Source organism: Tupaia chinensis, unplaced genomic scaffold (assembly GCF_000334495.1).
Source record: "Tupaia chinensis unplaced genomic scaffold, TupChi_1.0 Scaffold143631_1, whole genome shotgun sequence".
Classification (NCBI taxonomy): Eukaryota; Metazoa; Chordata; class Mammalia; order Scandentia; family Tupaiidae; genus Tupaia; species Tupaia belangeri.
Genome location: NW_006203479.1, coordinates 803507 through 827260, shown reverse-complemented (window position 1 = coordinate 827260; position 23754 = coordinate 803507). Strand labels below are relative to the sequence as shown.

General features: G+C 38.4%; 1 protein-coding gene and 1 non-coding gene across 4 annotated transcripts in view; one reads left to right on the top strand and one right to left on the bottom strand.

The window, feature by feature from the left end:
- SMARCAD1 (SNF2 related chromatin remodeling ATPase with DExD box 1) overlaps positions 1-23754 on the top strand; it is a 92486-nt gene that overhangs the window by 39087 nt on the left and 29645 nt on the right. For all 3 annotated transcript variants that reach the window (XM_006164496.3, XM_006164495.3, XM_006164497.3), the window contains 5 exons: positions 2556-2656; positions 6539-6640; positions 8970-9051; positions 10904-11295; positions 21081-21280. In XM_006164496.3, coding sequence (XP_006164558.1) covers positions 2556-2656; positions 6539-6640; positions 8970-9051; positions 10904-11295; positions 21081-21280 — 877 coding nt within the window. The remainder of the gene's footprint in view (positions 1-2555; positions 2657-6538; positions 6641-8969; positions 9052-10903; positions 11296-21080; positions 21281-23754) is intronic.
- On the bottom strand, positions 3910-4059 carry LOC114005321 (small nucleolar RNA SNORA66). The gene has a single exon (XR_003547195.1). It is a non-coding gene; the product is annotated as a small nucleolar RNA SNORA66 (small nucleolar RNA).

Below are 23754 nucleotides of genomic sequence, written 5' to 3'. Positions count from 1 at the left end.
GGGTCTGGGATTCGAACCACGGTTGACTACATGGGAGTCCAGTGACATAGCCATTACACCAACTGCTGGTCCCGCCATTTTTAACTTTTGTTTGTGTTTATGTATACCAGTCTACAACAGACACACGGTGGAGGTTAGAAAATGTGAGATTAGTTTGCTTTTATTTTTCTTTTCCGATGTTCTCCACAGGGCATGTGGGTTCACAGGAGAGAATCAGAGACCGTGGGTGGGAACGTGAGAAATCACCCTTCAGGGCATGGCCACACTGCAGCCCCTTCTCCAGTTTCCTTTCAAGATTTTGGGCATGTGTGTGCACACAGTCTTACACTCCTGGCATGATTTTCAAGCTACTGGGTCCTGGACTTGAACCGTGCAGTTGGCTATGTAGGATCCAGTGCCTTAATCTCCACACCAACTGCTGGCCCCAGACGTCATCATTTTTAGTATAGTAAGCAAACTTTCAGGCGATTTAAGCCGCAGGGTCTGGGACTCAAACCAAGGTCCACTACATCAGAGTCCACCAACGTAACCATTATGCCATCTTTTGGTCCCATAAATGAGTCTTTTATCAATAGTATCAAATCTGCATTTTTAAACAATTATGATTTTTTTTTATGCAGTACCTTTTAGAAATTGTCATTTATGAACACTAAGTTACAAAAGCAAAAGTAAATATATTCAAACTTTTAACCCTTTTTTAGAATGTTAAAATAAGAATTTATTGATGTTGTCTGGAAGTCTCAAGTTGTTCATTTTTTAAAAGGAAGAAGCATGTCTCGGTTACATGGCATAAACGGTCTAGTTTGAAGCTTTTTCTCAGATGTAAAATATTCCTAACAGTGTTTGGTTAATCTAATAAATATACAAGTGATGATGAGGTAGTTTTGTTTTCCATTTTCAAAAGTGGAAACATTTTATTTTGTAATAGTCGTTACTTTAAGCTTATAAACTTAAAAGTGACAGGTATGTAATTGAGTTGGATTCATAAAGATTTTATTTCTGACTGCATAGTTAGGGTCCTGATGTCATCAGTGCTGAAATCTTAACATTGTAGGCTTTAACAGGTACTTTTTTATTTGCACAGCAGTGTGTCTAAGCATGTGCCCTCTGGAAGCTAAAAAGTATTTACAAAGTAAATAAATGTGTAGAAACCATAAATATAGGCCATCTGGTGGCATGGCAGTGAAGGTGGCTGGATCCCATTTAGCCAGCTGCACATTCAAGCCCTGGACCCAGCGGCTTGAAAAATTGGATGCCTGTGCATGTGTGTTCAAAATCCCAGAAGGAGGGAGAAATGGAGGAGGAGGAATTATGACATGACCATCTCTCATGGGGGGTTCTTTTTTTACTCATTTTTCTCTCTCTCTCCCTTTCTCTCAGGAACACAAACACCCTCTGGCAAAATTTAAAAAAAAAAAAGTATAGTTGTAACGTAGCTTGAATTTCTTTTAGTTAGGATGAATATGCAGATTTCTTGTTACTCATAACATCTGTATTACAGCCTTGCTTTTAAGTTAAAGGCCTGAAGCATTAAGCCTTCATATCTTAGTTCCAACTCTGTATGTTTGTTGTGGCAAGTTTATGAAGCAATACTGTGTAAATAAAAGGTCTTGTGTCAGACTTGGTACATCGTAGACACTTAGTAACAGACCTGGTACGCATAGACACTTACTGATTATTGGTGTCAGTGATGCTACCCGGTCACCTGCTCTTGATGGGGCTGCTGTACACTCGGTCACCACGGAGAACCTTCCCCTCCCAGCGTTACCCTGTAGGGTTGACTCTGTGGTGCAGCAGGAACCTGCTGCTCAGGAGAAACCAGTTCCACATGGTGATAATGGTTCAAATCCCTGGCCCACTAAGCAGAGAACATACTGAGCATTTATGTGAGTGCCCAAGATCTGATGGGCTGGGAAACTGGAGGAGGGGATCATGGTATGGCCAGACCTTAATTGAGGTTAATCCTCTGCTCTCTCTCATGCATGTGCTCTATTAAAATATAGAAAAAAGAAGGGCCAGCAGATGACAGAGCGATTACTTCCCTGGATTCCCAAATGGTCCACCACAGTTTGAGTCCCAGACCCGGTGGTTTGAATCTCAGCTGGACTCCTGAATGTGTGTGCCTAAGATTATAGGAGGAGAAGGGATTGGGGCATAGCTATTCCTCTGGGGGGTGATTTCTCACTTTCCTTCTCTCTGTCTCTGTCTCTGTCTCTCTACCCAGTGAGCACAGATGCCCTTAGGCAAAAACCTCTTTAAAACATTATATATATGAAAGAAAGAATGATTGTCAGTTTTACTCTGTGGAATTCCTTATCAGTTTAGAGATCTATTTTTAGCATTAGATAATATGATGGTTGTACAAATACAGTTTTCCAATGATTTCTAGTTTTGAAAGACTACAAAGTATCTATTCCCTTTTCCTTCAGTTTAGTTATTTGTAGAAGAAAGAATGTAACCCTGAACATGTGGTATTAGAATACATTTGTGCTTGCTTTACATTGACTTGTTACTATTTCTGTGCAAAGTTTGAGTGTGCTACTCTGTTTTAAAAGGTGGTGGGCCCAGAAAACGAAAATTGTCTTCGTCTTCAGAGCCATATGAAGAAGATGAATTTAACGATGATCAATCTTTAAAAAAGACAAGACTGGATCATGTAAGTTGCATTTGAATTTGCAGGATCACAGTGGACGTGTGAGAAACATCTGTTAACGCTACAACCACCACTTCCTCTTCCTCAGAGGCAACTACTTATAATTGCTCTGGATGACTGCTTTGATACTTATCTGCATGTCTTATTTGTTTATGCTGCTAAAATAAAAATACCACAGACTTGTTAATTTATAGACAGTACAAATTTATTTCTCACCGTTTCTGGAGATGCAGAGTCCGAGGTCAGGGCACCAGCAGGTTGGGAGTCCAGTGAGGGGTACTCTCTTCCAGGATGGCACCTTGTTGCTCTTTCCTGAAAGCTGTGCCTTCCCGTAGCTGAAGAACACCTGCTCCCTTATATTCCTCAAGACCCCACCTCTTAGTGCCATCACAGTGGGGATTACCTTTCAGCATTTCAGTTTTGGAGGTGACACATTCAAACCATAACACTTTGTGTCCACAGATAATAGTACTTAGGCTTTTTTCAGTTCTGGTTTTCCAGTAACTGTTGTTTTACAAACACAACTACTAAGAGGCATCCTTGTGAATGCTGACATATTCCTTCCTGGTTGCATTTCTTGCACCCAGAATGGCTGAGATACACTTCCCAAGGCTGCAGTGGGTTACTTTTTAAAATGAGATTTTATCATAGCAGTTACCCACTTTTAGCTGGTTCTAACCGTTATGTAAATCCCTAGTAAGCCAAGTTCAAAGGTTTCCCCTGTCTTTATCTGGCCGTGAAGAATCTCCCCATAGTGCTGTAGATACGGGTTGAAGAAGAGGCAGCAGCAAAGCCTGAGTGGGTACCGTGGGTTTCTGAGACACCTGCGAGGGGCGCTTACCGTGTCTGTGGCATTCCCGTCCAGTTTCAGATACACCATTTCTATTTGATAATGGGCTGCCCCTAAAATAATGCTCAGTTTTAGGCTTGGTGGGTCAGGTCTCAGATCACAAAGCAGCTCCAGTGTCATGTCACATGTGTCCTGTGGTCAGCCATTTTCGCTCGTATTAGGACCTATTATCAACCTGATAGTTATGGGGTTTTTGTTTTTGTTTTTTGAACACTGCTAGGATAGAAAGGGTCCCCTCAATAGCTTCTGAGGCTAATACATTTCTTTTCTTTCTTTTTATTTTTAAGAATTATTTATTTGTTTAATTCCATTTGTTATTACTAGTTTTTGATTTAGCTAGAAAGAGACAGACAAAGAGAAAAAGGGAAAGCGAGAAAGCAAGCCACCAGGTCCAGGACTCAAACCATAGTCAACCACATGGGAATCCAGCACCCTTAATCACCATACCACCTGCTGGTCCCTGAGGTGAATACATTTCTACCACCAAAATTAGTTGAACAAACTCGGTTCCCTTCGTTTCTGACACATCATGCAGAGAAAGCGATCATGTTTATACCAAGCCAATAGCTATTCTACAAAAATAGGTCAGTCATTGGGGCCAGCAGGTGGTGTGGTGGTTAAGAGTGCTGGCCTCCCACATGGCCAACTGTGGCGAGTCCTGGCCCTGGCAGCTTGCTTTCTCACTTTCTTTCTCTCTCTCTCTCTCACACTATCCCTCTCTGGTCAAATTTAAATAAACAAATAAATAAATAAAGTTAAATAAATATAGTTATTTTTAAAAAATAGTTCAGTCAGTTCTGTTTTAAAAACATGATTTGGGAGCTGGCAGGTGGCATGTTGTTAAGACCGCTGTCCTTCCACATGGCCAAGTTCTGGACCTGGTGCCTTGCTTTCTCTTTATCTCTCTCTCTCTCTCTCACACACACACACACACACACACACACACACACTCTGTCCCTCTCTGGTCAGATTTAAAAAAACAAAACCATGAATTTGTTTCACCGCAGTTGATATATTAGGGAACAATTTGAGCATAACCTGAAATTTGCATTTAAGTGCAGTTTTTGTCCATAACAAATTTATGGCTGAACCAGCTTCAAATCTTGAAAAGGCAGTAAAGAAATAGGAGAAAAGGAAAGATTGGCGAACATTTGGATTCAAGACCAAAGAATATAGCAATCTTTTAGGTCCAAAAATTGGGAACATAGATCTTTATGTACATAAAAATATAATATAAATATATAAAAACTAAAACAGAAACTGCTGTGTGCTGCAGAATCCATTCCTTGTGTGCTTGTCTCGCCTGCGTTAGTGGGTTTAAACAGCGCCCCGATTTCCTGAGCCCTCACCTGTGACATAGTTGCTAGTGCAGGTGAGAAATCTGCAGCAGGATTTCCCAGCTGAGATACAGAAGTCAGCTGAAGCAGGCAGCTTGGATTAAATAAGTATCTATTATGAACACGTGCCTGGAAGAACCCAAATACAAGAGACGGGAACTATGCACTTGTGTTTAAGGCTCTGAAAGGTAACGTGACCATGATAGTTGACATCAGTGCTAAGTGAAGACTTACAGCTGTAATAGCTCGTCATTCACCATACTTTGAGCCCCCCATCTTTTTTTTTTTTTTTTTTTGAGAGATTTTCACTGTAGGGCGCGTGCGCTCGCCAGACAGACAGAGAGAGACATAGAGACAGAAAGCGAGAAATCACCCCCCAGGGGGGATGGCCACGCCACAATCCCTTCTCCTCCATTCTCCTCTCGGGATCTTGGGCACGCATGCACACGCGCCCGGCATGAGTTTTAAGCCACCGGGTCCGGGACACGAACCGTGGTCGACTACGTGGGAGTCCAGCGACATAGCCATTATGCTAACTGCTGGTTCCCGAGCCCCCCCATCTTGTGACCTTTAAAATGATTGTTCTTGGAGTGTCAGTGTTTTCAGCTACAAAGTGATGATGGCAACATGAAGAGTTTTCCAACTTTCTTCAGATATTGGTGTTTTATTACTCCCCTACTCCAACTCCTGTTGTTTCTAAATATAGACTAACCTTTGGCCTTGAGCAGTGTTTGCTCTGTTTTAGTTTTTAGCCTTAGAGGCTGCCCATGTTCTCTGTGTTCTGGCCCAGATGGACTGCTCGTTATAAATCACTGCAGTTTTCTTCTTCTTGTCCAAACTTCTGTAGCATGTTATTTGTCTCTGGTTTTAGGAACTTTATTATTTTATTCCTGTGTGCAAGAGATGTATCTTTCACAGTTTATAGATAGCTATTTTTACTTTAGGTGGTAAGTAGAGGAATAGCAGTTGGTTGTTGGATTTGAATCAAGACTAAAATAAAAGTAACTTTATCTCAGAATTTGAGTTTCTAGGTGATGACAAAATTGTGAGCAGAGGTGAGATTTTTTTTATCGTTTTGTTTTTATTTTAAAGTTTTTGTCATAGGGTTTATGTGCTTGCTGGAGACAGAGAATAGTGAGAAATCACCCCTGGGGTGATGGCCACGCCACAGTCCCTTCCCCGTTCTCCTTCTGGGACCTTGGGTATGCACACACACGCACGTGGCATGAGTTTGAAGCTGCTGGGTCTGGGATGTGAACCGTGGTTGGCTGTGTGGGAGTCCAGTGATGTAACTGCCACACCATCCGCTAGCCCCAGTATTTTGAATTCTTCTGATTGAATGTTGAATGTAATAATTTAAAAAAAAAATTGCTACAAGGGCCTGTGCTCACTGGAGAGAGAGAATGTGAGAAAGCACCGCCCTAGGGAGGGATGGCCGCACCGCAGTTCCTTCTCCTCCATTCCTCTCCTGGGAATGTTGGGCAGGCACACAGTGTTTTTTAAGCCAGTGAGTCCAGGACTAATTGTCCAGTAAGCCATGTGGGGCCAGCTACCTTTAATACCATACCACTGGCTAGCCGTTTGATAATTGTTCATTTAAGGCAAAATACCAGTGTAATTGCCTTGAGACCTGTTGATGACCTTTTAAATGCCTCATTGATGATCTTTTAAATTGTGGGATTTTTTTTCCTCTATTAGGGAGAAGAATCAAATGAGTCTGCAGAATCTAGCAGTAATTGGGAAAAGCAAGAAAGTATTGTATTGAAATTGCAAAAGGAATTTCCCCATTTTGATAAGCAGGTGAGTAGTTATGTGTAGAAAATTTTTAAAAGTATTATTTATTTTATTTTCTACTAATTCATTTATTATTATTTAATTTGACCAGAGAGAGGGAAAGTGAGAAAGCGAGCTACCAAGTCTGGGATTTGAACCGTGGTTAGCCATGTGGGAGTGTCTAGCACCTTCACCACCATGCCACCTGCTAGTCCCCCCATGTATGGAAATTGAATCAGTGGGTACTGTGTGTTTTTATTAGAAAATAGTGTTTGAGTTCAACCATGTAAAAGTTTAAGGTGGGTTTTGTATTTTTTCCAATTTAATGTTCCCTTTTTATCAATACGATAACATTTTTTTTTTTTGAGAGGTTTTTTGTTATAGGGCGCGTGCGCTCGCCAGACAGAGACAGACAGATAGACAGAAAGCAAGAAATCACCCCCCCAGGGGGGATGGCCATGCCGCAATCCCTTCTCCTCCATCCTCCTCTCGGGATCTTGGGCACGCACACACATGCGCCCAGCCTGAGTTTAAGCCACTGGGTCTGGGACTTGAACCACAGTCGACTACATGGGAGTCCAGCGACATAGCCATTACGCCAACTGCTGATCCCAATATGATTACATATTTTTATACTACTTCTTAATTCTTCACATTCTTATATATCGGGTTGTCCAGAAAGTCATGGAGCATTTTTCATAGGAAAATGCATCATGACTTTTCCTATGACCTAATAATTTGTTTGTTAATTATAGTGTCACTGTAATCATAGTCATAACAACATAACCATAATAAAAATGATGAACTTTTGGGACCAGCAGATGGCATAATGGTCGTATCGCTGGACTCCCATGAAGTTGACTGCAGTTTGGGTTCCAGACCCAGCAGCTTGGACCTCACGTTAGGCGCATGTGCGTGTATGCCCATAATCCCAAGAGGAGGCTGGAGAAGGGATTTTGGTGTGGCCATCCCCCCTGGGGGTTAATTTCTTGCTTTCTGTCTCTCCAGCGAGCACATGGATCCTATAGCAAAAATATCTCTCTCAAAAAAAATGATCAACTCTTTCATAAAATGTAAATCATCTAGAAAGCCATCTGTAACCCTGCCCCCATCAAGTAACCACTTGATTTGCTTTTTACGTTCTCATCCTTGACATTTCCCAAAGCATTTGAAAGTGCAATATTGCTTTTTTTTTTTTTTTGGAAAGGTTTTTGCATTATAGGGCGTGTGCGCTCGCCAGACAGAGAGAGACATAGAGACAGAAAGCGAGAAATCACCCCCCAGGGGGGATGGTCACGCCGCAATCCCTTCTCCATTCTCCTCTCGGGATCTTGGGCACGCAGGCACACGTGCCCGGCGTGAGTTTTAAGCCACCGAGTCCGGGACGCGAACTGCGGTCGCCTACGTGGGAGTCCAGCGACATAACCATTACACTAACTGCTGGTTCCCAGAAAGTGCAATATTGCTTTTCAGTATCTCTGTATTCCATAAGCTTTATTCTACTTCTGAGATAGTGAAAAATGCTTTCAGGGTCATTAAAGGCCCACAGCAAGCATGCCAGGCCTAAAGGACCTCTGCTTTAACTTCATGAGCGTGTACGGAAGCATGTATTTGTTTTAACTTTTGAAGTATGTTTACACTTGAATTGACTTTTTTTTTTTTTTTTTTTGGAGAGATTTTTTTTGCTATAGGGCGCGTGCGCTCGCCAGACAGACAGAGAGAGACATAGAGACAGAAAGCGAGAAATCACCCCCCAGGGGGGATGGTCATGCCGCAATCCCTTCTCCTCCATTCTCCTCTCGGGATCCTGGGCACGCACGCACACATGCCCGGCGTGAGTTTTAAGCCACCGGGTCTGGGACGTGAACCGCGGTCGACTACATGGGAGTCCAGCGACATAGCCATTACGCTAACTGCTGGTTCCCTTGAATTGACTTTTTTAAGTAGATACTCTGGTGGCATATATACTGAATTTTGATGAGCCAAATGAAAAATCTTGTTGCTGTATTGATTCTTTATGTATGTTAAAAACTATGTATTTTGAAGTTGGCAGTTTGTAAAATTTTAGCTATGTGCTGAAGTTTTGTTTTTAATTGAGCAAACGTTTCGTGGTCCTCTAATGTGTAGACACTTCGTGGAGAGAATACAGGAGAAGCAAGCTTCTTTCCTTTGGAAACTGTTGCTTACTTGCAGTGGTAAAACTACAGACAGCGTTCACAAAGCAGGATACAAGCAAATATAAAACAACCAGGTGTCCATTCTGTTTTCAAACAGTTAGCTCATTTTAAAGAGCATAAAACTTTTCTACAAGTTTCTAATTTGAGATTTAACAGGAAGATTAATAACTTATTTTTAGGAGCTAAGAGAAGTGCTGAAAGAACATGAATGGATGTACACGGAAGCTTTAGAATCTCTAAAAGTCTTTGCAGCAGATCAAGGTAATTATCTATTCTGTGTTACAGAAAATACACGTCCCATGTCTCTATTTTAGTGTGTAAGAAAATAGTAAACCTGTCAGTTGCTGATGAGGGGATGGGGTTGCAAAAGGTGTTGGAAGTAACATTAAAAGTTTAAGTAACCAGTTACTAAATGGGTTTTGGTCTGTATTTTATGGTCGTGTAAAATAAAACAATAAAAATAAGTGTCTTTAATTTGGCTAATTTTTCTTGATAGTTATGAATACTTCTAAACTCCCATGTTTTGTTGAGTGTAAAATAAACGTTTTTTACATTTTCACAGCTCTTGGTAAATCTTGTGATTGTTGGTACCTTCTCACTGAAATGTAGTTATTTTTGTCTGCGCTAGTGTTAACGTTAAAGCACTAGTATCAAAACCTTGCCAGCGGCATCAGCATTGTCAGAAAGTATCTGAACGCGTATGGAAACATGGAACTCTAGGATCAAAATGGTAGAGGCAAGGTAGTAGGGAGGAGTGGAATCTCACATGTTAACGTATCTTAGCGAGAACCCAGTAGACGAATGAGTTCATCAGAAAAGCCATGATGCATCTGTGCATAGAAAACCAAAAAAATACACCAGGACCTTTCTAACCATCCAGTAGCTTCTCATAATTGTAAAGTCAGTTTTAAAAGCCCTGCACCGGGGTTTTAGATGTTGTTGTTCTTTTTTAGTAAATTCCTAATGGCGCCTTTAAGAAATACTGCACTATTGATATTCCTGTTGGCACAAAGATGATACCATGTGTAAAAAAAGAAAGCCACTGACATTGTCCATTCTGAGTCTTAAAAATTTAGAAGAGCAGACTAAAAGTGAAGACATTTGTGGAATACATTGTTCATTTTATTTTGCTTATATTTTAATATACACACAGGAATGACTGTATGCTGAGGTGTTGAAATTGAAAAGCTCTTTTGAGCACATAAAACAAACATTCCAAATAAAATATGGTATTATAGATTGTGCTTTCTTTATTTTTATTTTTTTTTGGAGAGATTTTTTGCCTTATGGCATGTACACTCACCAAAGAGGGAGAGAGACAGAGACGATGAGATGGCAAGAGAGAAATTACCCTCCAGAGGGGTGCCCACTCTACGCCTTCTCCATTCTTCTCCCAAGATCTTGGGCATGCATGCTCACATGCCTAGCCTGAGTTTCAAGCTGCTGGGTCTGGGATTCAAACCACGGTCGGCCTTAGGGGAGTCCAGCAACATAGCCACTATGCTATCTGCTGGCCTCTTGCCTATTTTCTTAAACAGATGTTTCATAACAGCCTACCTTCATTCACAGGCACTTTCGAATTCTATAAAATAGGAGAAATCAGTTCACGATAAGGTAGTAACACTTCATAGTAGTGTATTTAAATGTTATAGTTACGGTAATAAACTTTATGGAACATTAATTATGACATAGCTAGCTGGAGGGAGCTTCATGGTGGGGTATTTGCCTGCGCCCAGCACTGTTGGCAAGGGGGTCTGGGCAGGGGTGCTGCTCAGTGGCACCGGGACCCGGGACTACTCATGGACATGCCACTGCCAGTTGTTCCCAAGGCCTTTGTTAGGAAATGGACATTTGTTATTGTCCACATTTAACAAGCATGATATCATCTGCTTTTGAAACTAATTATTTAACGTTACTGTATAACTTCAAATTCTACGTCAGTATTTCTCTTTCAAGTTTATCAAGGTATGTAACAAATTGTCGTTGAATTCTGTATTCGAAAGAATATGAAAATGTTTAAATATTTCTCTTATTTGAAGTAACATCTTTCATATTTAATTTACATATTTCTGATGTAGTTTCTAATTTTGTCCCTTTTTTTTTTTGTACACAGATATGCAGTATGCTTCACAAAGCGAGGTTCCCAATGGAAAAGAAGTTTCTTCGAGGAGTCAAAATTATCCTAAAAATGCCACTAAAACAAAACTGAAACAGAAACTTTCCATGAAAACACAAAATGGTTTTAATAAGAAACGTAAAAAAAATGTATTTAACCCAAAAAGAGTCATCGAAGACTCTGAGTATGACTCAGGCTCTGATGTCGGTAGCTCGCTGGACGAGGACTACAGTAGTGGCGAAGAGGTGATGGAGGATGGCTACAAAGGCAAAATCCTTCACTTCCTTCAAGATGCCTCGATTGGTGAACTGACACTGATTCCTCAGTGCTCTCAGAAAAAGGCTCAGAAGATAACAGAGCTCCGGCCCTTTAATAGTTGGGAAGCTCTGGTAAGGCTACATTCTTTTTTTTTTTTTTTTTTCTTCTTCTCCCCCTGCTTGCTTTTGTGTGTGTGTTTGTGTGTGTGTGTGTGTGTGTGTGTGTGTGTGTGTGTGTGTGTGTGTGTGTGTGTGTGTGTGTGTGTGTGTGTGTGTGTGTGTGTGTGTGTGTGTTTTAATTCACAGTACGGTTTCATAGTCAAGTTGTCTTCAGCCCAGGGAAGCATCGATGGGTGGCCTTATCCTGTGTATAGTCAAACATTACTTTCTTTGTAAGCCAATGGTATTTCAAATAGTGTCATATGACCTAATTTTGAATGAATTAAGGGGTGATTTTCCTGAAAAAACCCAAGCTGATTGGCTGGGAACACTGTCACTCATCCTTTTGCATAGAAACTTGGTTCATTTCACTGCAGAAGAAGAAATTAGAGCTTCCATTTAGGAAGGAGTCGTTTGCTAGCCTGCTCTGATCTGTGACTGCTGAGACTCCATGCAAAAGGCAAGAATGTGGCAGAAATCTTACAACTGCTTGAAGAGCAGTAGCAACGTCCAGAGGCGCTCCATGATTGAAAATGCCAGCCTAAGTGTTTGCTGCTTCACCAAAAAGAAGCAATTGTTCATTTTCTTTTTCTTCTGAAAGTTGACAGCTCAGCCTCTAACATGTTTTTCTTGGTTAAACAACGCGGCCATTTTATGGAGTGTAGCAGGTTGCAGCATTTTTTAACTGGAAAGATAGAACAGTGTGTGGAAGCCTAGAATCCAAGCGTTAGGGGAAGGGGGCATGAGCACTGGTAAGTACACTTTTGCATGATCAGTCTCTGGAGTCTGATTTCCTCTGAACTGGTTTTATTTAAATACCTGTGTTTTGAGTTCTATAGATGTCAACAGTCATCAGATCTTATTCATACAGAGAAACAAAAGACTCTTAAAGTTTGCTTCAACTCTTGTGAGAGAGAACTTGGGCTTTTATAGCATGAATTGTATTATAGGCCCTGCTGTAAAAGCAGTATCGATGACTTTTTACAGCTTTGTAAGATGAAGTGACTCTTGATACTTTATGGAACTTTTTAGGAAGTTTTCATCTCTAAATTAGAGAGCAGAGCTGCTTTTGTGATTAATTTTCCACTTGTGACAAATCTAAGCGAATGCAAGTGCCCTTCATAAGTTCTGGAAATGACTCTAAGGATAGCCTCTAACAATGATTGCTGGAAGCACTTTTTAAAAAATTAAAATATTTGAAAAAAAAAATAAAAACAACAATGCTAGTATTTCCTAGCTTAGATTAAAAAAAAAAAGAAGAAGAAGAAGAAGCCATCCGTTTGGCCTGAAGCCTTTGCTTTTCCAGAGAACATCTGTCAAAGCAGGTCCTTTCAGAACTTGTTTGGCTTTGCCTGAGTGATTTATTTGTTAAAGTATTTGCTGAAGGGCTTTCTTGTTCTTCTTTTCTTCTTTTTCTTCTTTCTTTTAATCTTTAATGGTCTCCTGTGTTACTGCAAAGTTGGGTTGCTTGGGCTTGTTGGGATTCTAATTTATTTAATAAGGAATGCAATTATCTGTACTAGTTTGTTTAGTCACTGTAACTACTTGCCCAAATATCTTATAGTAAAAGTAAATTATACAATTTTACCAGAGGTATATGTGCCAGATGTTTTAAAAAATGTTCATCCACTTAACATGTAGAAAGCATATTTTCCTTCCTAATTAATTGGCATAGTTTAAATTAGTCTTGACATGAATTTGGAGACTGCATTACCTACTTAAGCCTCTTTCTGAAAGTTGAATATAAAGACTATTGTTTGTTTTAACCATCAATTCAAATGCTGAATATTTTATGTAACAAAAAGTATTTTAAAAGTTAACTTTCTACTTGAATTTGGTGAATACAGTGCTTCCCTATTAGAGCAAAGTTGGTAAATGATGAGTTTTTGCAAATTAACGGTTTAAATTACCAAGTAAATACATATAAGCTTTAAATTTTAATTTGCTTAGAACTTTTAGCTTCTACCTTCAGTGACTTTAAAATTTGGCATGTGATTGGCTTATCGAGCAATTTAGTATCTTTGTATATACAGTTTATTAATTGGTAGGTTTGAGAAAAGAAAACATTTGTGTTTGATAGCTTGCTATACTTAGAAATTCCTATGAGAATTAGTTGAGGTTTTAATCACGGCACTCATTCATACTTTAATGAATAGTTTACATGGTATTACATAGTAAGAACAGCTTGTAAATATCTACCCATCTTTTCCTTAATGTTCGTTGAAATGTGTTTAGTCCTAAGAATTGGGTAATGTGGCAAAATTAGAAAATTTATAAATATTTAATTGAAAAACACACAATGAGCCTGTAAATCAGGTATACTCATACATTTTACTTGTGATAGTTTTATTAAAAATGAAGATTAACATTGCTGATCATTACATGGTTAAATGCAATCATTATTATCTCATTGGCTTATTGAAAAGTAATTTGTGAAAATTATGTTAAATTTTGTTTTTAAAACAAAATTTAAAAAGTTAAAGATCATTGACTTTATTTTTCAAGGTATGAGATAAACAATATATAAAAATAAAATATAAAAAATTATTAAAGATTAGCTATTTAGTAACTAATCACAATAATTTTAAATCCAGAGATTGCATACTTTTCTGCATTGTTGTAACTTTCTTATCAGAGAATTAAAATTTAAAAAAAAATGTTCTCAAGTATTCTAGCCAGTCTCATTTTACATGAAAAAAGTGTGATTATAAAAGTAAGTGCATTCATTACCTGGAGGCTGTTTATATATATATTTTAAAAGATTTATTTAACTTTATTTATTTATTTTAATATTACCAGAGAGGGGCAGAAAGAAAGAGAGAAGGCAAACCACCAGGCCCGGGACCTGAACCATGGTTAGCCATGTTGAAGTCCAGCACCCTTAACCACTACACCAACTGCCGACCCTGAGGCTATTTATATTGACATTTTAAAACCCATGGTTATTTATTCCTTCAAGTCAAATTTTAAATATTATTTAGTAGGTTTTCTCTGTGTTTCCACTTTATTTAGGTTGTTTCTGCATAGTAGATAGTAAAAGTAAATTATACAATTTTACCAGAGGTATATGTGCCAGATGTTTTAAAAAATGTTCATCCACTTAACATGTAGAAAGCATATTTTCCTTCCTAATTAATTGGCATAGTTTAAATTAGTCTTGACATGAATTTGGAGACTGCATTACCTACTTAAGCCTCTTTCTGAAAGTTGAATATAAAGACTATTGTTTGTTTTAACCATCAATTCAAATGCTGAATATTTTATGTAACAAAAAGTATTTTAAAAGTTAACTTTCTACTTGAATTTGGTGAATACAGTGCTTCCCTATTAGAGCAAAGTTGGTAAATGATGAGTTTTTGCAAATTAACGGTTTAAATTACCAAGTAAATACATATAAGCTTTAAATTTTAATTTGCTTAGAACTTTTAGCTTCTACCTTCAGTGACTTTAAAATTTGGCATGTGATTGGCTTATCGAGCAATTTAGTATCTTTGTATATACAGTTTATTAATTGGTAGGTTTGAGAAAAGAAAACATTTGTGTTTGATAGCTTGCTATACTTAGAAATTCCTATGAGAATTAGTTGAGGTTTTAATCACGGCACTCATTCATACTTTAATGAATAGTTTACATGGTATTACATAGTAAGAACAGCTTGTAAATATCTACCCATCTTTTCCTTAATGTTCGTTGAAATGTGTTTAGTCCTAAGAATTGGGTAATGTGGCAAAATTAGAAAATTTATAAATATTTAATTGAAAAACACACAATGAGCCTGTAAATCAGGTATACTCATACATTTTACTTGTGATAGTTTTATTAAAAATGAAGATTAACATTGCTGATCATTACATGGTTAAATGCAATCATTATTATCTCATTGGCTTATTGAAAAGTAATTTGTGAAAATTATGTTAAATTTTGTTTTTAAAACAAAATTTAAAAAGTTAAAGATCATTGACTTTATTTTTCAAGGTATGAGATATACAATATATAAAAATAAAATATAAAAAATTATATAAGATTAGCTATTTAGTAACTAATCACAATAATTTTAAATCCAGAGATTGCATACTTTTCTGCATTGTTGTAACTTTCTTATCAGAGAATTAAAATTTAAAAAAAAATGTTCTAAAGTATTTTAGCCAGTCTCATTTTACATGAAAAAAGTGTGATTATAAAAGTAAGTGCATTCATTACCTGGAGGCTGTTTATATATATATTTTAAAAGATTTATTTAACTTTATTTATTTATTTTAATATTACCAGAGAGGGGCAGAAAGAAAGAGAGAAGGCAAACCACCAGGCCCGGGACCTGAACCATGGTTAGCCATGTTGAAGTCCAGCACCCTTAACCACTACACCAACTGCCGACCCTGAGGCTATTTATATTGACATTTTAAAACCCATGGTTATTTATTCCTTCAAGTCAAATTTTAAATATTATTTAGTAGGTTTTCTCTGTGTTTCCACTTTATTTAGGTTGTTTCTGCATAGTAGCAGAAATGTAGCTGCTCCAAGTAAACCCCCGTCATTAAATCAGGTAGATGGACGCTGGAAATACAGTAAGCCAAAGATGTCATTTTTTTAAAAACTCTGTGGTTGACATGGAGTTGGAATTTCTGTTCCCAGATTTTACATTCAGTAGCATCAGCTGGTCACCTACTGAATTGTTGTCTAGCCTTGTGTAAAGTAGCGTGAGAAATACTGTTAGGTCTGAGATCAGTCTTGTCTCATTGTATCTCCACATGTTAATCAGAACAGTCACATATTTTGTCCTGACCCGGGCAGTGTCAGGAACAGCTCCACTACTGTGCTCCCACCTGCATGGCCGATGGTGTAGACAGTTTCCTGGGCTGCTCCTGGGCTCTGGGCTTAGTTCCTGTTGGACCTTTGTGCCCCTCATGGTGCGAAGTGCTGCCCTCTCCCACCATTAATTCAGATCACGGTGTTTGTTTTGCTCGGTGATTTCTTTAAAATGTCTAAATTCGGGAACCAGCAGTTAGCCTAATGGCTATGTCGCTGGACTCCCACGTAGTCGACCGCGGTTCACGTCCTGGACCCGGTGGCTTAAAACTCTCGCCAGGCGCGTGTGCGTGCGTGCCCAAGATCCCGAGAGGAGAATGGAGGAGAATGGATTGCGGCGTGACCATCCCCTCTGGGGGGTGATTTCTCGCTTTCTGTCTCTCTGTCTCTCTCTGTCTGCCTGGCGAGCGCACGCGCCCTACAGTGAAAAACCTCTTAAAAAAAAAAAGTCTAAATTCGTCACTTAAGCAGCGTAGTGCGAAATTCCTTCCTTCTGGATAGGGCAGCTTAGTATATTTGTTTATAAAATTACTATATCCAAGCTTTGTTCAAATTGTTACAAATTTGACAGACTTTTATTTTTAAAATCATAAGTGTATTCTGAATATTTTACAGGCTACTGCTACGTACTTACAGTTACAAGTAAGATTAGGACACTGACCTCAGGAGTGTTATTTGTTTAGTAGGGATTAAATAATTTGAGAATTAAATCTGCCTTTAAACAATTTCCCTCTCCCTATAGAAATTCTGAAATTTTTGTGTAGTAAGAGCGACACACTGTGGCAGGAGAGAGGTACTTCTGTAGCTGACTCAGAAAGGACAGTCAAAATGACACCTGACACTCGAATTTGTTTTATCTATCACTTCATTTGATAGGTAACTGTGGTGCGTGTTTATGGGCGTATGTGATTCTCAGTGAATGGATATTCTGTTTAATCATCAGACCAGAGCAGTAACCACACCCACCATCTCAAACATCCACCCCCTCACCCTTACTTTGTGCTGTGAATATTTGAAATCCTCTGTCTGGCTATTTTGAAATATACCTTGAATTGTCACCCTGTGTAGTTCTTCTACTGTGCTGTGGTACTCTAGAACTCATTCCACTTATCTACATGCAGTTTGATGCTTGAATTCTTAGTTAAAGAGAGTTTAATCAGGACATACTGAAGTTCTTGTTTTCATGAAATTCTCTAGCAAGTAGCAATTAACATTTTTTCTTCCTCCCCCTCAAACAAATAGCTTGATAATTTTTTAAAGGTAATTATTTATATTTATTTATAGAGACAGAGAGAGAGAGAGAGAAAGCAAGCTGCCAGGTCCAGGAGTCGAACCATGGTCGACCATGTGGGTATCCAGCCACCTGCCAGCCCCGCTTGATAATTTTTTTAAATGTGTTTGTGTCCAAAATTGATACAGTTCATGTAAGAATGAAGAAGTAAAGTTTACCCCAAATTCTCCCAAAGGTACCCCGCACATAAAATGTGAGTGTCATTTATTTATGTACATTTGTATGTGTCTTACCATTGGAGATTTGTAGATGGGGTCTTTTTTCTGTGCTCGTCAGTAGCTTTAGATTTACTGATAGAACTTCGGATTTACAGGGTGCTTTGTATTTCTCATATTCTTTTTTGGCGGCTATGAAAGTTACCGGACTGTTAAATGTGTTTTATGTTCAGAAAATAGCAGCATTGTAGCAGGAGAGCATTCTAACTTTTCATCCAGTGGATGCCTCTCTTCCCCTCCCCAGCCTCATGAAGATACTGTAGAATTAGATGTTGTGTTTTGTTACTTTTCTTGTTAATGTTTGATTTTTATTATTTATATATACAGTTAGTTAACAAGTAATTCTCCACCCTGTTCCCTTTCTCCTCAAATCTGTGCCATCTCTCCCCAGCCTCTTATACTGCAGAAAACTTCTTTCACTGCTTTTGTCTGATTCTTAACCCCTCCGCACCCTTAGGTAGTATAATTGTGCTGCTGTTTCTTGTCATTCGTTGGCCTTGTCTCTCAGCCTCACTTTACAGACACATCAGTAGCACTCATCTCTCTTCTCAGGGCCTCCCTCACCTCCTGAGCTCACCTCCTCTGTTCCAGCTGTACGAGATGCCGCTGCACCATGGCTCAAGCCACGTGGGAGGCCTGGGCTTGAAGGCAGGGCAGTGAGATTGCAATGCAGGGAGATCTCAGTGTGGTGAGACCTTGTCAAAGATGCCTGTGTGTCTGCCTCTTGAGAGACAAAAACAACACGGTGATACTGAAGATCATTTTTAGTGTCAGCATTAGCATTAGAACTGCACAATGGCTTTCATTGAGGAGCCAGAGTGCTTTTTCATTCTGGCTCCCCATTTTGTTTTCTCTAGTTTTTTTCCTCTTTTTTTTTTTTCTTTTCCTGGAGAGGTTTTTGCTATAGGGCACGTGCACTCATCAGGAAGGCAGAGAGAGACAGAGAGACAGAAAGCGAGAAATCACCCCCTGGGGAGGATGGCCACACCACAATCTCTTCTCCATTCTCCTCTCGGGATCTTGGGCATGCACGCACACGTACCTGGTGTGAGTTTTAAGTCACTGGGTCCAGAACTCAAACTGCGGTCGACTACATGGGGGTCCAGCGACATAGCCATTATGCCATCTGCTGGTCCCTACTATGAGGACTTAATGAATCACTGAATAAAAGTTGTGTAACAGTTCATCACATGCAAATGCTACTCAGTGTTTGTTTTGTTCTTATTTCCTAGTCATGTTTGTTTTCTCTCTCACGTACACACTATATACACATGCATGCACATACAATAGGCATGAGATTAGTTTTTAGAATTTTCTGATTCCATTTAAAAATAATACTTTTAGTTAAAAATTCTAATAGAATCCTTAAAATACTGATTTTCACCTATCCCGCTTTTTACCTATAGACCTTTTCCCTGGAAAACAAAAATGGAGTGTGGGATCATATCATGATTATGAATGTTGTTCCTGTGAAAATGTCAAGTAGCATTTCACGGTGCTGTTTTGTGAGGGTCTAAGTTTTTTTCTTTTTGTTTTAAATACTATAAGACATTAATAACAGCTTTGGAATAGATTAGATATTTTGTATCTTACCAATTTGTTATGGGATAAATATGAAAAATGTATATTGCTACAAACTGCACTTTTATGAAATTACCTTACTATATCCTGAAAGTGTTGAATCGCTTGAGCTTCTCTGGACTTAGAAACACCGTGATCACAGGGTTTATTCAGAGTTGTTAATGTGGTACTCGTTATAACTTCAGAAGAACATGCTGATAAAATAATGTGATAGAATCAGAAGCATGTGTGTTTTATCCTAGACAGATGGTTTTATTTTAGTCTTTATTGAGTCCTGGACTATGAGATTTTTATTTTAGCTTAGCAAAGTTTCAAGTAGCTATTGGGCTTTCTAGTCCTTTTCACGAAAAGTACCTGTTTTTTATTTTTGTCTTTGTTTTGTTTTTGCACGTGTACTTTCAGAGAGGAGGAAAGTAAGAAATCATCCCCAAGGAGAGATGCCCACACCATAGGCAATTGTCCTCCGTTCTCTTGGGATTTGGGGCACACTTGCACATGCACGTGTGTGTGTTTAAGAAGTGTGTTATTATTTAACTTTATTTATTTATTTTAATTGGACTAGAGAGGGACAGAGAGAGAGAAAAAAAGTAAGAAAGTAAGCCGCCAGGTCTGGGACTCAAACCACGGTTGGCCATGTGGGAGTCCAGTGCCCTTAACCACTATGCCACCTGCCAGCCCCTGCACCTGTGTATTTTTCAAGCCACTGGGTCCAGGACTGGAACTGTGCAGTTAGCCATGTAGGATCCAGCCTCCTTATCTGCTGCCCCAACACTAAAAATATATTTTGTTACTTTATTTAGAATATTTTTTAGCTGTATATAAGAAAAATTCTAATTCTGTTACAGCTTTTAAATATGCAATATCCACTGCCTCCTTTTGGAAAAGAAATACAAACACATTTGAAAGAAATTGTTTGCATTTCACAGAGAACCATTTATATAGGTGTTATATTGAAATTGGCTTTTGAAATATTTAATTACTAAATTGGCCATTAACTTTTTATTCATGTAATATCACTCCAAGTAGTAGGCTCTGTTTAGGAGTAAAAATATCAAGTACAGTGGAGTTTTGAAAGTTTATGGGGTTGCACTTTGTTGATAAATATATAAATGTTTTAGAAGAATGAAGAATGTAATAGTCACAGGAAGTAACTAAAAATGAGGAAAAGAAGTCAGGTATCCAGTTATTACACTTGGTTTTATTATCTTTAGTAACAGAGAAAGTTAAACACTAAGATTTTGACTTGATAAATGATACTAACAGTTATTCACTAATGTTTCTCTTGTAAGTAAACAGTTCTCAGCGTCAAAGTGACAAGTTTGGGATTATGCATTTTGTTGGGGAAGTTTTATTTTATTTTATTTTTAGATTGTGCTACAGGGCATATGTGCTTGCTCGAGAGAGAAGGAGAGAGGGAGAGAGAGAAAGTGAGAAATCACCCCTCAGGAAGGATGGCCATGCCATAATACCTTCTCCTCTGTTCTACTCTCGTTTTTTTGTTTGTTTTTATGTTTGTTTGTTTGTTTTGTTTTGCACACATGCACATGGGCCTGGTGTGTTTTTCAGGCCACAGGTTCTGGGACTTAAACCATGCTGTTAGCCACTTCAGATCTAGCCGGCTTAACCACTATGGCACCGGCTAACTCAGAGATTGTATTTTAACATGAGTTTGAAGTTACAGTGGAATATCAAAGTGAAACATTGGGATTTGAATGTGTACATGTATTAATCAGTCTTAGTAATTGATTCGGTTTATTAGTAGAAGTGTAAATTAACAAACTTTTTTACTTTATAAGAGAGAATTGAATTTGGTGTTCTGTTTACTGGATGTGAATGATTAAGTAATTTTTCTTTTCGTGCAATAGTTCACAAAGATGTCCAAAACAAATGGCTTATCAGAAGATTTGATATGGCACTGTAAAACACTGATCCAAGAAAGAGATGTGGTTATAAGGCTTATGAACAAATGTGAGGACATTTCCAATAAACTGACCAAACAGGTCACCATGCTCACTGGGAATGGAGGTGGATGGAACATAGAACAGCCGTCCATTCTAAATCAGAGGTAAAATTTGTTTAACACACTCATCCATTCTTTTATCTTGGTTATATAAACTCTCTGAACTTACTTTTGTATTGTGCCTCAGGAAATTAAATGTGGAAGTTGCAAAGCAGCAATTGTTAGAAGAGCCCAAGCCCTAAGGTGTCAAATAATAGCACATAAAAATGACATATGAATTATTTTTCATTGACTTTACCCCCTCGCAAGCAGGTTGTTTTATTTCAGTGTATCATAAGTTAGAAGGGAGAAATAGAATGATTTCGTACAGCCTATGTCTTCCTTGTCTGATCACATGTAACCTCTTGTATAATCACAGAAACTGAAGGCTTATTTTAGCTACCTCATTGATAAACTAGGTGTTTTAGAAAAGTTCAGCTGCTTAATTGTACCAGTGTAAAATTTTATCTTAGCTCATTTCCTCTTTAATCATAAATAAAATGAAATAATTTAACTGTTCTCTATCTACGATGAAATGTTTTAAATGCTTTGAAAAGTTCAAATTTCTTAATCTCTTTTTGGGGTAGAAACATATTAGATAGGGGACAACAGCTGGGTTTATTAAATAGGTATGTAAGTGTACATATTCCCCCCACTACTCCATTCAGCAAAAAATCCTGCTAGAATTCTTGCAGAAGATAAAAAGTTGTCAAAAAGCCAGCGGCCTTTTATTATTTATGAACACCCATATTTTACATGGTATTGGGGGGTTAGGGTGGGCTGGAATTGTTTTGAACTTCCTTTAAAAGTTTATTGATTTTTGAGGAGTTTGAAGACTTAGAGGTGCTTGGAATACTTCTTTTAAAAAAATATAAAATAGTTTACTATGATATTATTTATGGTGGCAAAAAGCATAGAAATAATCTGAGTTCCTAAAATCGGGATAATTGGGATTACGGTATATCCATACCATGCAGTGCTGTGCAGCTTTAGAAATGAGTTACATCTCCTCACAGTATTTCTCATAGGTATTTTAGTAAGATTTAACTCGAGGGCCTCATTAAAATCAGTTACCTTGTTTGGTGATTTTATTTATTTCTGATCTTTTTCTAAGTTAATGATCAGAGCCTATTCACTGATCATTGGTTAATAATTAGAAATCGAGGTATGAAAATACAACCGCCTTTAATAGTAAGCTACAATCTTTTCTGTGCCCTTCTAGGGTGCTATTTTTTTTTTTGTAGGGAAGCGTGATGCAGTTCCCACAAAGAAGCTCTTTTCTCTGTTGCGTAGAAAGAACTATATCAGCAAATTCATCTCCTAACAGTATAGTTGGAGCTGCTGCTTCTTGTTCTCCAGCATTGGATATGGGGAGTTCTTCACTCTACAAGAATTACCCAGTTGAGTCTACTTTATCATAATTTGGATTTTAAAAAATCGAGCTTTATTGCATCACTTTAAAACTTTCTCTCTTAAACCCACATTCACAAAGTCCTGTTATTTGTAAATAGTATGACCAGGTAACAAACTGTCCTTTCCATTAGACTGAGGATTTTTTAAAATGATATATTTAATAGATGAGAAAAAAATAGTTTTTTGGTTTTGTTTTTTAGCATGCTCATTGGATCTAATCCAAAGTATAGCTTTTAAAATCTGTATGAATGATATCTTTAGGGTTTAAGTGCACTATTAGCAGGGTTCGTTGTCTTCGATTTTGTCCTGCAGCCAAGGAGACAGGTGAGCAAGCCTTTGTCCAGCCATGGGGGCTTCTTGGAATAGGGACATATCAGGTTGTTTCTTTGCCTTCAGAAAGGATTTATTAGCACGGAGGAAAATAATAGACTATTCTGAAAAATAACCTGCCATGTTTTCATCTTTCTCTTTTTCAAAAGAACGAATTATTTGTAGCAAACATTTTTTTTTTTTAATTTGCTAAAGAGTGCATGTGCTTACCAGAGAAAGAGGGAAAGTAAGAAGGCACCCCTCAGAGGGAATGGCCATACCACAATCCCTCCATTCTCCTTTTAAGATATTGGGCATACATACAAAAGCACCTAGAGTATCTTTTTGGGGGTGGGGGAATTTTTGCTGTAGGTCACATGTGTTTACACAATAGAGACAGAAAGTGAGAAACCACCCCCTGGGGGAATGGCCACTCCGCAATCCCTTCTCCTCTATTCTCCTCTCCGGATCTTTGGCACACACGCACACACACCCAGCATGAGTTTTAAGCCATCGGGTCTGGGACTTGAATAGTGGTTAACTTCCTAGGAGCCCAGCAGTCCAACAATATAGCCATTGCACCATCTGCTGGTCCCCCTAAGAGTCTTTTAAGCCACAGTGTCCAGGACTTGAATCTCACAGCTATGTGGGATGCAGCCTTCTTCACATTGGCCGGCCTACCAAAGTTTACTTTGAAACAAAATTGATGTTATAGTTTTCCATTACAAATCAGTGTGAATTGTAATAGATGAAGGTTTGCCTTTTAGAGATATTTAGTGATATATATATTTCAGAACCCTTTGTAAAAAATAAAGTTT